At 62.3% G+C, this 16,310-nt stretch overlaps 1 protein-coding gene across 3 annotated transcripts; it reads left to right on the forward strand.

Moving 5' to 3' along the window:
* The first annotated feature begins 1,200 nt into the window (after positions 1-1,200).
* On the forward strand, positions 1,201-16,224 carry PAN2 (poly(A) specific ribonuclease subunit PAN2). Of its 3 annotated transcripts, none has more exons than XM_030259301.4 (26): positions 1,202-1,310; positions 3,107-3,393; positions 4,265-4,434; positions 4,703-4,823; positions 5,532-5,609; positions 5,701-5,968; positions 7,095-7,437; positions 8,277-8,373; positions 8,851-8,970; positions 9,094-9,213; positions 9,286-9,414; positions 9,541-9,740; positions 10,071-10,213; positions 10,474-10,580; positions 10,959-11,057; positions 11,482-11,558; positions 12,065-12,206; positions 12,473-12,610; positions 13,184-13,243; positions 13,320-13,410; positions 13,490-13,647; positions 13,746-13,889; positions 14,406-14,585; positions 14,699-14,792; positions 14,876-15,073; positions 15,970-16,224. In XM_030259301.4, exons 2-26 carry the CDS (start codon positions 3,121-3,123, stop codon positions 16,002-16,004), a joined length of 3,585 nt encoding a protein of 1,194 aa, XP_030115161.2. In that variant the 5' UTR covers positions 1,202-1,310; positions 3,107-3,120; the 3' UTR covers positions 16,005-16,224. The 3 variants fall into 3 exon arrangements, 2 of the variants coding, with proteins under 2 accessions (XP_030115161.2, XP_030115162.2); XM_030259302.4 differs by having other exon boundaries at positions 10,074-10,213; XR_012052247.1 differs by lacking the exon at positions 15,970-16,224 and having other exon boundaries at positions 1,201-1,310; positions 14,406-14,614; positions 14,876-14,951.
* The last annotated feature ends 86 nt before the right edge of the window (positions 16,225-16,310 follow it).

Below are 16,310 nucleotides of genomic sequence, written 5' to 3' on the forward strand. Positions count from 1 at the left end.
GGACACTGGGGGACACTGGGGGCATTTGGGACATTGAGGGACACCAGGGGACACTGAGGGACACCAGGGGGACACTGAGGGACATTTGGGACATTGAGGGACCTCATGGGACACTGAGGGACACCAGGGGACACTGAGGGACACCAGGGGACACTGGGGGACATTTGGGACATTGAGGGACCTCATGGGACACTGGGGGACACCAGGGGACACTGAGGGACACCAGGGGGACACTGAGGGACATTTGGGACACTGAGGGACCCTCAAGGACACAGAGGGACACTGAGGGACCCCATGGGACACTGGGGGACATTTGGGACACTGAGGGACACTGAGGGACCTTGAGGGACACCAGGGGACACTGAGGGACACTGAGGGACACCAGGGGGACACTGAGAGACATTTGGGACACTGAGGGACACTGAGGGACATTGAGGGACCGTCAGGGACACTGGGGGACACTGAGGGACATTTGGAGACCATCAGGGACACTGGGGGACACTGAAGGACATTGAGGGGACACTGAGGGACACTGAGGGACATTTGGGACCCCGTGGGACACTGTGGGACCCTGGGGGACACCAATGGGCGCAGTGCGATCCCGGGGGGCTGCGTGGGGCACTTGGGGACACTTTGGGGTGCTGTGGGGTGACAAGGACACGCTGGGACCTCGTCGGGCACCGTGGGACTCCGTGGGACCCCGTGGGCTGGCAGAGGACACCGGGGGACACCGGGGGACACCGGGACGTGCCAGGGGACATTTGGGGACACTCTGGGGTGCCGTGGGGTGCCAGGGGACCCCAGGGGACAGCGGGGGACACTGAAGGGCAGCTGGGGACACTTTGGGGACCCCACGGGGTGCCCGGGACACGGTGGGACCCCCGTGGGACACCGTGGGACTCCCGTGGGACACGGACCCCACCGCACGCTGCGTAGGAATACCACGGGACAGCGTGGGACACTTGGGGACACTCGGTGACACCGGGGGTTCCGAGAGGCTCTCGGGGGTCCCGGGACTCCCCCCGGGGCTCCCCCGCCGCGAACCAGCCGCTTGCATCCTTTTGTCCCGTGCGCCGCCCCGTCCCGCCGCGCCGCTTAGTCCCGCCTCCCTCTGGCGCTGATTGGTCAGTTCCCGACGCTCGGCGCTGCCATTGGTCGGTGTCCCGGGGCGGCCCGGTGCACCGGGCAGGGGCGCGGTTGCCGTAGCGACGGCGGGAGCGGCCCCGGGCCCGGCCCGGCCGCGGCGGCGGCGGCGCAGCGGGACGAGCCCGGCAGCGCGGCCCCGGCGCGGCTGTGCCCGCGGCGGCTCGGTAAGGGCGCGCGCGGCGACTCCGGGCTCGGTGAGAGCGGCGGCTCCGGGCTGGGCCCCGCCCGGCCTCGCCCGGCACTGCGGCCGCTGATAGCGCCGGTCCCGCCGGCGCGTTGGGTATGGGACCGTGGTGATGAAGGCGGCGGGTGCGGAGCTGGCTCGGAGCACCGGGGCTGGGGCGGGGCCCGGTTTGGCTGCCCGGGAGGCTCCCCGGTGCTTTGGGACACTGCCCGGTGCTCAGGGGCCGCTCCCCGGTGCCTTGGGACACTGCCCGGTGCTCAGGGGCCGCTCCCCGGTGCTTTGGGACACTGCCCGGTGCTCAGGGGCCGCTCCCCGGTGCTTTGGGACACTGCCCGTTTCCTCTGGAGGTTGCTCCGCGCTCTGGGACCACTGCCCGGTATCCCCGGATGCTGCCCGGTGCCCAGGGACCCGCCGTTCCCATCCCATCACCGGTTCCAGGAGCCCCGGGTATCCCGGGCACCCCGTGGGATCCCCAAAGTGTCCCCAGCTGCCCTTCAGTGTCCCCCGCTGTCCTCTGGGGCCCCGCAGTGTCCCCTGGGGTCCCCTGGCACCCCGCGGCACCCCAGAGTGTCCCCAAATGTCCCCTGGCACGTCCCGGTGTCCCCCGGTGTCCCCCGGTGTCCTCTGCCAGCCCACAGGGTCCCACGGGGTCCCACGGTGCCCGACGAGGTCCCAGCGTGTCCTTGTCACCCCACAGCACCCCAAAGTGTCCCCAAGTGCCCCCCAGGGTCCCACAGTGTCCCAAATGTCCCTCAGTGTCCCATGGGGTCCCTCAGTGTCCCATGGGGTCCCTCGGTGTCCTGAATGTCCCTCAGTGTCCCTGAGGGTCCCTCAGTGTCCCTCAGTGTCCCTCAGTATCCCCAGGTGTCCCTCAGTGTCCCTCAGTGTCCCTAAGTGTCCCTCAGTGTCCCCAGGTGTCCCTCAGTGTCCCTCAGTGTCCCTCAGTGTCCCTCACTGTATCTCAGTGTCCCATGGGGTCCCTCAGTGTCCCCAGGTGTCCCTGAGGGTCCCTCAATGTACCAAATGTTCCTCAGTGTCCGTCACTGTATCTCAGTGTCCCTGAGAGTCCCTCGGTGTCCCTCAGTGTCCCAAATGTCCCTCAGTGTCCCAAATGTCCCTCAGTGTCCCTCAGTGTCCCTCAGTGTCCCTGAGGGTCCCATGGGGTCCCTCGGTGTCCCTCAGTGTCCCTCGGTGTCCCTCGGTGTCCCAAATGTCCCTAAGTGTCCCCAAATGTCCCTCGGTGTCCCCAGGTGTCCCTCAGTGTCCCTGAGGGTCCCTCAGTGTCCCATGGGGTCCCTGAGGGTCCCTCAGTGTCCCTCACTGTCCCTCACTGTATCTCAGTGTCCCCAGGTGTCCCTCAGTGTCCCCAGGTGTCCCTCAGTGTCCCTGAGGGTCCCTCAGTGTCCCAAATGTCCCTCAGTGTCCCCAGGTGTCCCTCAGTGTCCTTGAGGGTCCCTCAATGTCCCAAATGTCCCTCAGTGTCCCCAGGTGTCCCTCAATGTCCCCAGGTGTCCCTCAGTGTCCCCAGGTGTCCCTCAGTGTCCCAAATGTCCCTCAGTGTTCCCAGGTGTCCCTCGGTGTCCCAAATGTCCCTCAGTGTCCCTCGGTGTCCCTCGGTGTCCCATGGGGTCCCTCGGTGTCCCTCGGTGTCCCCAAATGTCCCTCAGTGTCCCTGAGGGTCCCTCAGTGTCCCCAGGTGTCCCTCGGTGTCCCCAGGTGTCCCCAGGTGTCCCCAGGTGTCCCTGACCCCCCTCCCCTGTCCCCATCTCCCCCCAGGGCCGGGCCCCACCATGAACTTCGAGGGGCTGCCCCCGTCCCTGGCCGAGTTCGGGGCCCCGCTGCACGCGGCGCTGGAGCCGGTGCTGGAGCCCCACCTGCCCCCCAGCCTGGTGGAGCTGGACCCCGAGGGGGTGTCCCTGGAGGGGCTCCCGGTGCCCGAGCCCGTGCACCTGCTGGAGGGCATGTACAGCGAGCTGCACACGGCCGTCTCCGAGGTCGGCGTGCCCGCCGCCGTCGCCCACTTCGACCTGCACGAGGAGATGCTGTGGGTCGGCAACCACGGCGTACGTGGGGAGGGGCTGGGGGGTTCTTGGGGGGTTTGAGAAGGTTTTGGGAAGGTCTGGAGAAGTTTTGGGAGGCTCTTGGAGGTTTTGAGAAAGTTTTGGGAAGGTCTGGAGAAGTTTTGGGCAGGTTTTCAGAGGTTTTGGGAGGTTCTGGAGAGGTTTTGGGGAGGTTCTTGGAGGTTTTGGGGAGGTTCTTGGAGGTTTTGGGAGATTCTGGAGAGGTTTTGGGAGGTTCTTGGGGGTTTTGAGAAAGTTTTGGGAAGGTCTGGAGAGGTTCTTGGAGGTTTTGAGAAGGTTTTAGGATGTTCTGGGAGGTTCTGGGGAGGTTTTCAGAGGTTTTGGGAGGTTCTGGAGAGGTTCTGGGGAGGTTTTCAGAGGTTTTGGGAGGTTCTGGAGAGGTTCTTGGAGGTTTTGAGAAGGTTTTGGGAAGGTCTGGAGAGGTTTTGGGGAGGTTCTTGGAGGTTTTGGGAGGTTCTGGAGAGGTTTTGGGGAGGTTTTGAGAAGGTTTTGGGAAGGTCTGGAGAGGTTCTTGGAGGTTTTCAGAGGTTTTGGGAGGTTCTGGAGAGGTTTTGGGAGGTTCTTGGAGGTTTTGAGAAGGTCCGGAGAGGTTCTGGGGAGGTTTTCAGAGGTTTTGGGAGGTTCTGGAGAGGTTCTGGGAGGTTTTGAGAAGGTTATGGGAAAACCCCCATAACCTGGAAAAGCCTAACCCATAACCTGGAGTTATGGTGTTAATGGGTTATGGAGTTAATGGGGTTATGGGGTTATGGGAAAACCCCCATAACCTGGATCTGACAGAGGACAAAGTGATGCTCAGTTGTGTCACACCCACTGGGACATGGGGTTGTGACATCCCTGTCCCCTCTGCTTTCAGGGCCACGCCACCTCCTTCTTCGGGCCCACGCTGGAGCGCTACTCCTCCTTCCAGGTGAACAGCAGCGACGACATCCGCCAGATCCAGAGCCTGGAGAACGGCGTCCTCTTCCTCACCAAAAGCAACCTCAAGTACCTGTCCCGGGGCGGCCTCATCATTTTCGACTACCTGTGAGTGCTCCTGGCCCCTCCAGCCCTTCCCTGATCCCTCCAGGGGCTGGGCAGGGTCGCAGGGGTGTCAAGGGTCCCTGGGGTGTCAGGGCTGTCAGATTCTCAGGGGTCTCTGGGGTCTCAGGGGTCTCAGGATGTCAGGGCTGTCAGGGTCTCTGGGGTCTCAGGGGTCCCTGGGGTCCCTGGGGTCTCAGGGGTGTCAGGGCTGTCAGGGTCTCAGGGGTCCCTGGGGTCTCAGGGGTCTCAGGGTGTCCTGCCTGTCCCCCAGCATGGATGAATCCGAGGACATGCACAGCCTCCTGCTGACGGACAACAACACCCTGCTGGTGGCTGGGCTGCAAAACCACGTCCTGGAGATGGACCTCAACACCGTCCAGGAGACGCAGAAGGTGTGGCAGGGCCAGGGGCTGCTCCCTGGAGCTTTGCTCTGGGATTTTTCCCTGCTCATCCCTGCTCTTCCCTTCTTTCATCCCTGCTCTTCCCTGCTCATCCCTGCTCTTCCCTGCTCTTCCCTGCTCATCCCTGCTCATCCCTGCTCTCATCCCTGCTCATCCCTGCTCTCATCCCTGCTCTTCCCTGCTCTCATCCCTGCTCATCCCCGCTCTTCTCTGCTCATCCCTGCTCTCATCCCTGCTCATCCCTGCTCTTCCCTGCTCATCCCTTCTCTCATCCCTGCTCATCCCTGCTCTTCCCTGCTGTCATCCCTGCTCATCCCTGCTCATCCCTGCTCATCCCTGCTCATCCCTGCTCATCCCTGCTCATCCCTGCTCTCATCCCTGCTCATCCCTGCTCTTCCCTGCTGTCATCCCTGCTCATCCCTGCTCTTTGCTCTTCCCTGCTCATCCCTGCTCATCCCTGCTCATCCCTGCTCATCCCTGCTCATCCCTGCTCTCATCCCTGCTCATCCCTTCTCTCATCCTTGCTCTCATCCCTGCTCTTTGCTCATCCCTGCTCTTCCCTGCTCTCATCCCTGCTCTTTGCTCATCCCTGCTCTTCCCTGCTCTCATCCCTGCTCTTTGCTCATCCCTGCTCATCCCTGCTCATCCCTGCTCATCCCTGCTCTTTGCTCATCCCTGCTCTTCCCACCTCTCTCCCAGTACACCGTGGAGGTGCCCGGCATCACCATCATGAGGCAATCCAACCGCTTCTTCTTCTGCGGGCACACCTCGGGCAAGGTAACGCCTGTGCAGGGGGGGAATCCCGGGATTTGGGCTCTTCCCAGAGCTCCAGAGGCCGGGTGGCCGCAGCCGGGACGTCCCCCCGCAGGTGTCCCTGCGTGACCTGCGCACCTTCGTGGTGGAGCACGAGTTCGACGCGCACTCCGGGAGCTTGTCGGACTTCGACGTGCACGGCAACCTGCTGGTGACCTGCGGCTTCTCCAGCCGCATGAACGGCCTGGCCTGCGACCGCTTCCTCAAGGTCTACGACCTGCGCATGATGAGGGCCACCACCCCCCTGCAGGTCCACATCGACCCCTTCTTCCTCCGCTTCATCCCCACCTACACCTCCCGCCTGGCCATCATCTCCCAGACAGGTGCGGGGAGCTGTGGGGGACGCTTCTGTCAAGGGTTAATAATTCTCCACAAATCCATTTCCCACGTGTGGGGACGGTCCTGGTGTCCCCAAGTTCAGGGTTGGGTCCTGTGGGATTTGGGTTGGAGCAGAGGAGGATGAGGGGAGAGCTCACAGCTTCTCTCGTTGCTCTCTAGGATGGTGACAGGACCCAAGGGAGTGGCTGGAGCTGTGTTAGAAGGGATTTAGTTGGGATTTTGGGAAAAGATTCTTCCTCCAGAGGGTGGTTGGGCACTGAAAAGGCTCTTGGTCATGGTCCCAAGGCTGCCAGAGCTCCAGGAACGTTTGGGCAGCGCTCTCAGGCACAGAATGGGATTTTGGAGTGTTCTGTGCAAGGACAGGAGTTGGATTTTCATCCTTGTGGGTCTCTTGCAGCTCAGGGTATTCCATGATTCCAGAGACCAGAGAGTGTCTGAACGATGCTCTCAAGTCCTTAAGGCTTTCAGGTGTTGGGATTTGGGGATTTGAGGAAATTTGGGGGGACAGGAGTTGGACTTCAACCCTTGAGGGTTCCTTTCAGCTGAAAGGAAATATTTCATAATTCCATAGGCCAGGGAGTGTTTGGATGCCACTTTCCCCAATCCCCACTTTGGGATTTGGGGATTTGAGGAACTTTTGGGCTTGTCCTGTGCTGGGCCAGGAGTTGGACTCGATGATCCTTGTGAGGTTTTTTCAGCTCAGGACATTCCATAATTTTCCATCATTTGAGAGGTCAGGGAGTGTTTGGACAATGCTCTCAGGTGTTGGGATTTGAGGACTGGGGAGGTTTTGGGGTCTTTTGCTGGACCAAAAGTTGGACTCAATGATCCTTGTGAGGTTTTTTTAGCTCAGGATATTCCATCATTTGAGAGGTCAGGGAGTGTTTGGACAATGCTCTCAGGTGCTGAGAGTTGGGACTGGAGAAGTTTTGGGCTTGTCCTACTCAGGACCAGGAGCTGAACTTTGATCCTTGCGGGTCCTTTCCCACTCAGAACATTCCACGACGCTTCTCCAAGTGCTGCTGTCCCACGTCCAGCCACTTCCAGCAGCCACATCCTGCCTCCCACCACCCCCAAAGCCACACTGCCTTGCTTTTCCCTCCCTGCCAGGCCAGTGCCAGTTCTGCGAGCCCACCGGGCTGGCCAACCCCGCCGACATCTTCCACGTCAACACCGTGGGGCCGCTCATCATGACCTTCGACGTGTCGGCCAGCAAGCAGGCGCTGGCCTTCGGCGACTCCGAGGGCTGCGTCCACCTCTGGGCCGACTCCCCGGAGGTGACTTTCAACGCCTACTCCCGGGAGACCGACTTTGCCCTGCCCTGCATGGTGGACACGCTGCCACACCTGGACTGGAACCAGGACCTGGTGCCGCTGTCGCTGATCCCGGTGCCGCTGACCAGCGACGCGCTGCTCTCCGACTGGCCGGCCGCCAACTCCGCCCCGGCGCCGCGGTAATTCCCAAATTCCCGGGGAAAGGCTGGTCTGGAGAGTCCCTCTCTTTCCTCACGCCTGGAGTGGCTACCTAGGACAGAGGATAGAGGGAATGAAAAGCAGGAGTTTGTTGAAGGCCTTCAATAGGTGCACCTTGGGCGGTCAAAGCCTCCCAGATGCTGGTTGTGAGTTTTTCACACTTTTATATAAGTTTGGTGCATTTACATATCAGGGGTTAATCCTCCAATTACAGCCTCAGGTAATGGAGTTATTTACTCCAGTTACAGCCTCAGGTAATGGAGTTATTTACTCCAATTACAGCCTCGGGTAATGGAGTTATTTACTCCAAGTTTGCTCCCCTCAATTCACTGTTGTTTACATCTCTGGGAGCTTGAGACATTCAGGTGTTTTTGAGTTTCAGAGAGGAATTCTTGCATCTAAATAAAATGGGAGAATAGCAGGCTGTGGAGTTGTGGAGTTATACACTAAAGTAGTACAGGGTCTGAAAAATAGAAAAGCTAAATCCTGAGGCATCATTCCTGCTTGCCTGGAAACACCAGATGAGTTTCCTGCAGTGGAGGTGTGACTGGGCAGCTGTGAGGATGGTGGGACATGGCCCAACCTCCCTCCCTCCCCCTCCCAGTGGGATCCTGGCTCTGCTCTGCCCACGTGGGCTCTCCTTTTCCCTCTTCCTACCCCCAACACCCCCCGTGCTCAGCGCTGCTGCCCCGGCACGTCCCTCACTGGGATGGAAAATGAACCTGGGGCGGGGGGGACGCTCAGGAGCACCCTCAGGGTGGGTCCCTGGGCACCCCTGGGTGGGTGGGAGATGCTGCTCTGAGGCAGGGGGTGTTTCCAGGCGAGCCCCCCCGGTGGACCCCGAGATCCTGCGCACCATGAAGAAGGTGGGATTCATCGGCTACGCCCCCAACCCCAGGACCAAGCTCCGTAACCAGGTACCCGCTCCCAGGAGGGGATTTTGGGAGGGTGGAGCTCTGCAGCCTGGGAGGGGATGGAGCTCTCTGCGTGCTGAGGGATCCCCCGAGGTTTCAGGGATGGGGACAAGAGGTGGAATTCCCTTGGGATGGTGCAGGTGTAGTTTGGAGGGGGCAGCTTCTCCTCAGCAGGGAAAGAGATGGAGTTTTCCCAGTTCCATCCCTCCGTGGCTCTGTGGGCAGGGAAGGTCTGAGCTGTTGGGAGATTCATGGCACGTCCCTCACGCTTGGGAAAACACTGCCCTGTGCTTTCCCACAGTGACAAATCCCTGTGAGCAGGAAGGTGTGGAGGCCTCCTGCAGGTCCAGGGAGGGCCCCACTCCATTCTGGTGGATCCCTTTGCTCATTCAGGGAGGCAGGAAAGCCCGGGAGTTGCTTGTGGGGTTTCTCCTCACCTCAGGGTTCAGCTGCTCACCCCTTCTCTCTCCCTGCTCGAAGATTCCTTACCGGTTAAAGGAGATGGACAACGAGTTTGACAACTTCAGCCAAGTCCCCGAGTCCCCGATCGGGCGAGAGGAGGAGCCTCACCTCTACAGGGTGGCCAAGAAGTACAGGAAGGTGGTGGCCTTGGGGGGCTGCTCTGGGCACGGTGGGGAAAGGCTCTGTGGGGAGCACCGGGGGTCCCACGGGGGTCCCGTGGCGTGGGGAGGTGTTTGTTTCACCTGTCACCTCTCTGCTCAGGTCACCATCAAATACTCCAAGCTGGGGCTGGAGGATTTTGACTTCAAGCATTACAACAAAACGCTGTTTGCGGGGCTGGAGCCCCACATTCCCAACGCCTACTGCAACTGCATGATCCAGGTGGGAGCTGCCCCAGTCCCACCCAGACCCCCGTGCCCCCCAGAGCCCCCCTGACTGCTGGTTCTCTCCCAGGTGCTGTATTTCCTGGAGCCAGTCCGCTGCCTGGTCCAGAACCACCTGTGCCAGAAGGAATTCTGCCTGGGCTGCGAGCTGGGCTTGCTCTTCCACATGCTGGACCTGTCCCGAGGAGATCCTTGCCAGGTCCGTGCTGGGTGGGGCTGCCCAGGAGGGTCATGAGGACGGCAGAGGAGCGGGAGTGGTGCTGGGCAGGCGGATGGAAACTCCTGTCACTTGACCTCGGTGACTTTGCTCTTGCTCCATCCCCAGGGAAGCAACTTTCTGCGGGCTTTCCGCACCATCCCGGAGGCGTCGGCGCTGGGCTTGATCCTGGCAGACTCGGACGAGGCCACGGGGAAGGTGAACCTGGGGCGGCTGATTCAGAGCTGGAACCGTTTCATCCTGACTCAGCTGCACCAGGAAACGCAGGAGCAGGAGGGACCCCAGGCCTACCGAGGGGCTGGCAGCAGGTGGGACAGGGAAGGAGCCAGCTGGGGAGGGGGACTGCCCACCAGAGACCCCACCCATCCCTCGGGAAGTTTTCTTGCCACTCATGCCCTGAGGAACCCATGGGAACTGCAGCTCCCTTCATACTTGAGCCCTGTGCTAAGCCTCTGCCCTCCTAAAACCGGTTTGGAGGCTTGAGGCTTAACAGAGGACAGCAGCTGAGGGGCTTGGAAGGTTGCTCAGATGGCTGATTCCCCAAAATCTGCTGGAATGTGGGAGCTGGCCCTGTGCAGACTGAGCTGGGGGTCCCCAGCTTAGGGATCTCTGCTGATCCCAGTGCTGTTTTTTTCCAGCAGCTTTGGCTCCTCGGGGGACTCTGTCATCGGGCAGCTGTTCAGCTGTGAGATGGAGAACTGCAGCATGTGCCGCTGTGGGAAGGAGACTGTCCGTGTGTCCTCCACGCTGCTCTTCACCCTCTCCTACCCTGACAGCACGGGTAAGAGCAGGGCCCAGCCCCCTCAGCTGGGTGGGGTTTGTTATCCATGACTTTTCCAGCTGGAACACACCCACAGCCAGGAGCTGCCTCAAGCTCCAGGGTGGGTTTCCAACCAGCCGAGCTTTTGGCTTCAGAAAGACACTTTTGGGGCTTGACCTTCTGGCTGGTGGTTACGAGGAAAACCCCAGAGGTTTGGCTGAGCTCAGCTGGTCAAGGTTTGTGTGTTGGGGAGGTGACGTTATTCTCCTTTCTCCCTCCAGAAAAGCCGGCCAAGGATTATGAGTTCGCCCAAATTTTAAAGCGCAGCATCTGCTTGGAGCAGAACACGCAAGCCTGGTGTGAGAACTGTGAGAAGTACCAGCCCACGGTGAGCCTGGCGTGGGGGGACAGGCACGAGGGGCCGTGGGGCACGGCCCTGAGGGGGGCAGTTTCTCCTTGAGTCACCGGGAACCTCCTGAGCGGGTGCCAGAGATTCGGTTCCTGGCCCGGCTGGCAGCCGTGGGGTATTTCCTGGGCTCTGTGAATTCCTCTCGCAGGGGTAAGGATTCAGCAGGGAGGAACAACCCCCCAGGAGCTGCTGGAGCAGCTCTGTCGTCCTGGAAGTGCCCCCAGGACGGCAGCCAGGCAGGGGAGGAAGCGCTGCAGGCCGAGGCGTTGGCGGGTGTCCCAAATCCCGCTCGGCTGTCCCAAATCCAGCTCGGGGCCTCTCCAGGACTCTCATTCCCATCTCCCCCTCTCCCCGCAGGTGCAGACCCGGAACATCCGCTGCCTGCCAGACGTGCTGGTCATTAACTGTGAGGTGAACAGCTCCAAGGAGGCAGATTTCTGGAAGACACAGGCTGAGGTGGGGGAGACGCTCCGGGGCCGGTTGTCCCGGCACGCGGGGGTTGCGGTGCCCGGCCCCGCCGAGGTTTTCACTCTGCTCTCGCTGTCTCTGGCCTCTCTCCCTCCACCTGAGCCGTGCTCACAGAGGACCTGGTGCAGCTGGGCCATGCCTGGGGCACGGTCCGTGCCTTTGGAGTCGGAAAAGACGAGATCTCCTGGTGTGGCAGAGCTGAAGGGACTGCAGGAGTGACTTTGTCCTTCCCCCGCCCCCTCTGAGAGCACCAAGGCAGTGACCTTGGGACATTGGGTTTCCCTTGCTTTTTCCCTGTCACCACGTGTAATATCCCTGTCTTTTCCCTGCTCCTGGCCTGGCTGTCACCCACGTGTCCCCAGGGCTGGCCTGTCACCGTGTGTGCTGACGCTTGCCTGTGTTTCGTTGCCAGTATTCCTTTCAGAAAGCCATGATGAAGAGAGGAGGCTTTGACATCACCAAGGGAAAGGAGCTCTCTCTTGGAGAGTGGTAGGTGACCATTCAGGAGGAATTGCTTCATGGAAAGAGTTTGGACCTGCCCAGGGAGGTGGTGGAGTCACCATCCCTGGAGGTGTGCAAGGAATGACTGGATGTGGCACTCTGCTCTGGGTGACAAGGTGGGGGCTGGCCAGAGGTTGGACTTGATGGCCTTGGAAAGCTTTTCCAACCTCAGGGATTCTGGGATCCTCCTCCTGGGGTGGCAGCTCTGAGCAGTGACACCTCCTGGGTGATTCTCTGGGCTATTTCTCATCTAAATAATGTTAATTTGATAACCTGCCTGTCTGAGGCTGCACCACATCCCCTTTGTCACCCACCTCGTGCCCCTTTTGTAACTGATGAAAGCCCCAAAACCACATTGGCTGAGCGCCTCTCCCATAGTCTTGGTCCAGGCAGCTCCAGCTTCCCACAGGAATTCCAGGAATCACCTGGGGGGCAGGTGGGTGGGAGTCCTGGCCTGGGTGACATCTCCCTCCAGCTCAGCTTTCCATGCGCAGGAAGGATCTGGGGAACCCCGAGATGGGGCATTCGTATCCTTCCGTGGAGGAACTGAAGAACATTTGGATCCCTCACGCCATCAAGATGAGGTTGACCAAGAGCAAAGAGCTCGACGTGAGCAACTGGAGCGAGACTGATGAGGTAAAGTGACAGAATCACCGTGGGTGAAGTGACAGAATCACCGTGGGTGAAGTGACAGAATCACCGTGGGTGAAGTGACGGAATCACCGTGGGTGAAGTCACAGAATCGCTGTGGGTGAAGTGACAGAGGCACACGTGGGGCTGTGGGAGCACAGCTGCCTCAGAACCACTTTCTGCTGAGAGATGATGAGGAGATAACTCAGGGGAGCACAGAAATGTCCGGGCTGGTGGTCTGGGGGCTCGGACATTCCCGGTTCCTCCCGCAGCTGAGCCCGACGGACGACCCCGAGTCCGTGTACATCTACGACCTCATGGCCACCGTTGTCCACATCCTGGATTCCCGCACCGGGGGCAGCCTGGTGGGGCACATCAAGGTGGGAGAGACCTACCACCAGCGGAAGGAGGTGAGACCCTGCGGGACCCCCACAGTACCCACGGGAGCCCCCCGAGGGGATCTGTCATTCCTGGGTCTCTCAGCCGAGCGTGGAGGGTTTGGCTGAATGTGCCAAGAGCTGCTGGGGCCCCTCACAGGGAGGGAAGGGTTCTTCCCTCTTCCCACACCCACTCAGGCTGGTTCCTCCTGGCCACGGGCACCGTGCCAGCTTGTCCTTGTGCTTCCAGGTAAGGGCAGGGACGTCATCTCCCTTCCCGAGGAAAGGGCTGGTCTGGGCAGTCCTGGTTTCTGCTGGAGATGCCCAAGGCAGGAGTTCCCAGAGTGTGTCAAGGCTCCATCCCTGTCTCTTATCTCTTGCATCTCCCTGGAGTTTTGCTCGGGAGCTGGGCAGAGCCCGGAGCCCGTCCAGCCCAATCCTTTCTCGTCCTCTGTCACCACCCAGGGCAGCAGGGATTTCCCCACGGTGTCCCAGGAAGGGCGGGGGTTCCCACATGGCACCGTCACACCCTCCTTTCCCTGGTAACTGGGCAGAGGAGTCACTCTCTGGCCTGGGGGGGCCCCTGAGCTGTGCCTTTCCCCTCAGGGAGTCACACACCAGCAGTGGTACCTCTTCAACGACTTCCTCATCGAGCCCGTGGACAAGGTGAGCGCCGAGGTGACACCGTGGCCACGCCGTGGAGCCACCCGGGCTGGCCCTGACCGTCCCCCCTCCCCTGCAGTGCGAGGCTGTGCAGTTTGACATGAGCTGGAAGGTGCCAGCCATCCTCTACTACGCCCGGAGGAACCTCAACTCCAAGTACAACCTCGTCAGTGAGTGCCCGGCGTGGAAGTGGCGGCGGGGCCGGCGCCACCGCGGCACCGCTGAGCTCCTTCCCCTTTCCCTGCACAGTCAAGAACCCCATCGAGGCCAGCGTCCTGCTGGCCGAGGCCTCGCTGGCCCGCAAGCAGCGCAAGTGCCACGCCACCTTCATCCCCCTCATGCTGAGCGAGATGCCCCAGGCCGGAGACCTGGTGGGGCTGGACGCCGAGTTCGTCACGCTGAACGAGGTGGGGGAGCCCTGGGGACAGCGGGGACAGGGGGGACAGGGCACGGGGATGGCCCCTCTGGGGCTGTTGGTCACCACGTGTCCCGTCCTGGGTGGCAGGAGGAGGCTGAGCTGCGCAGTGATGGCACCAAGTCCACCATCAAGCCCAGCCAGATGTCGGTGGCCCGGATCACCTGTGTGCGTGGGCAGGGCCCCAATGAGGGTGTCCCCTTCATCGATGACTACATCTCCACCCAGGAACAGGTATGGGGGCCCACCTGGCCTCACGCAGCTCCCCAGGCCCCCAGGAAGGACATGGGCCTGCTCTACAGGTGACAGTGACCTCACGTGGGCACCTGGGTGTTCTCCATGGTGACCTCATCTGGCACCTGTGTTCTCCATGGTGACCTCACCTGGACACCTGGGTGCTCCCCCTGAACTCCTCTGTCCTCTATGGTGACCATATCTGGACACCTGGGTGTTCCTGTGGACACCTGGCTGCTCTCCAGGGACTCCTTTGTCCCCTTTGGTGACCTTTCCTGGACTCCTGTGCTCTCCATGGACACCTGGGACACCCACCCACCTGGGTGCTCCCCATGGACACCTGGGTGTTCCCCTGTGTTCTCTGGGGTGGCCTCAGCTGGACACCTCTGTGCTCTGCGGTCACCTGGGGCTCTTGTCCTGCACCACCAGCCCCCTCCCAGGGTGCTGAGAGGGGAATTGGGGAGGGGGCAGAGCCCCTGGGCCCCGCAGCCCCCTCCAGGTGTCCTGTCTCCACAGGTGGTGGATTACCTGACCCAGTACTCCGGGATCAAGCCAGGAGACCTGGATGCCAAGATCTCCTCCAAGCACCTGACCACCCTCAAATCCACTTACCTGAAGCTGCGTTTCCTCATCGACGTGGGCGTCAAGTTCGTGGGCCACGGGCTGCAGAAGGATTTCCGTGTCATCAACCTGATGGTGACAGCCTGACCCCCTCCCTGGCCACGGTGGGGGGCTGGGGTGGGGCTGGGAGGGGTCGGGCCGGGTCCCTGCCCCCCTGCCCCGGCAGCAGGACCCGGTCCCCTCCCCAGGTGCCCAAGGACCAGGTGATCGACACCGTGTACCTGTTCCACATCCCGAGGAAGAGGATGATCTCCCTGCGCTTCCTCGCCTGGTACTTCCTGGGTCGGTAACGGAGCTCTGGCACCTGGGAAGGGCTGGAACCCCCACCCCGAGCGTCCCCTCGCTGAGCTGGGGTGTCCCCGCAGACCTGAAGATCCAGGGGGAGACCCACGACAGCATCGAGGACGCGCGGACGGCGCTGCAGCTGTACCGCAAGTACCTGGAGCTGAGCCCGCAGGGCTCGGAGCCCGAGGAGTTCCGCAAGGTGCTCAAGGGGCTCTACGAGAAGGGCCGCAAGCTGGACTGGAAGGTGCCCGAGCCCGACAGCCAGAGCAGCCCCAAGCGTAAGATGCCACCGCCGAGCCCTCCCCGTGTCCCCTCTCCCCTCCCCGTGTCCCCTCTCCCCTCCCCGTGTCCCAGTAGACAGGGCCATGTTCCCCCCTGTCCCCTCTCCCCTCCCCATGTCCCCTCTCCCCTTCCCGTTCACCTCTTGCCCCCGTGTCCCCATGTCCCCTCTCCCTCCGCGGTGTCCCATCTTCCCCTCACGGTGTCCCCTCTGCTCTCCGTGTCTCCTCTCCCCTCCCCCTGTCCCCTCTTCCCCCAGTGTCCCCTCTCCCTTCCTGGTGTCCCCTCTCCCCCGGTGTCCCCTCTCCCCCGGTGTCCCCTCTCCCCCGGTGTCCCCTCTCTCTCCCGGTGTCCCCTCTCCCTTCCCGGTGTCCCCTCTCCCCCGGTGTCCCCTCTCCCCCGGTCTCCCCTCTCTCCCCCGGTGTCCCCTCTCCCCCGGTGTCCCCTCTCCCCCGGTCTCCCCTCTCTCTCCCGGTGTCCCCTCTCCCCCCCGGTGTCCCCTCTCTCCCGGTGTCCCCTCTCCCCCGGTGTCCCCTCTCCCCCCGGTGTCCCCTCTCCCCCCGGTGTCCCCTCTCTCTCGGTGTCCCCTCTCCCCTCGGTGTCCCCTCTCACTCCCGGTGTCCCCTCTCCCCCCGGTGTCCCCTCTCCCCCCGGTGTCCCCTCTCCCCCGGTGTCCCCTCTCTCCCCCGGTGTCCCCTCTCCCCCGGTGTCCCCTCTCTCCCGGTGTCCCCTCTCCCCCCGGTGTCCCCTCTCCCCCCGGTGTCCCCTCTCCCCCGGTGTCCCCTCTCATCCCGGTGTCCCCTCTCACTCCCGGTGTCCCCTCTCCCCCCGGTGTCCCCTCTCATCCCGCTGTCCCCTCTCCCCCGGTGTCCCCTCTCATCCCGGTTTCCCGCAGACGGGGCCGTGTTCCCCCCGGTGCTGGCCCTGTGACCGGAGCCCCCGCGAGGAGCAGCGCCGGGAGCGGCGGCCACGCGTGGAACTGGAACCAGCAGCGGGCCCGGGGCCGTCCCGGACCCGCCCGACCCCCGCCCCGGGCCCGGCGCCCCGGGGCTCCCCTTTCCCTGCCGGTACCGGTAGCGGTACCGGGAAGCACTGCCGGCCCCCGCCCGCCCGCCGGACCGGGCGCCCTCATAAAGCAGCCTCGGACCCCGAGCGAGCGTGTCCTCCTTGGCTCCGGGGCGGGACCTGCACCGGCACCGGGGGCACGGAGCGGGGATGGGGCCGGGAGCGCAGCAC

The sequence above is a fragment of the Taeniopygia guttata genome, chromosome 29 (assembly GCF_048771995.1).
Source record: "Taeniopygia guttata chromosome 29, bTaeGut7.mat, whole genome shotgun sequence".
In the NCBI taxonomy this organism is placed as follows: Eukaryota; Metazoa; Chordata; class Aves; order Passeriformes; family Estrildidae; genus Taeniopygia; species Taeniopygia guttata.

Coding starts and splice junctions, on each gene's coding strand:
- PAN2 (XM_030259301.4), top strand. CDS start 3,121: ATGAACTTCGAGGGGCTGCCCCCGTCCCTGGCCGAGTTCGGGGCCCCG. Junction 9,214..9,285: donor ACTGCAACTGCATGATCCAG/GTGGGAGCTGCC, acceptor GTTCTCTCCCAG/GTGCTGTATTTCCTGGAGCC. Junction 13,244..13,319: donor TCATCGAGCCCGTGGACAAG/GTGAGCGCCGAG, acceptor CCTCCCCTGCAG/TGCGAGGCTGTGCAGTTTGA.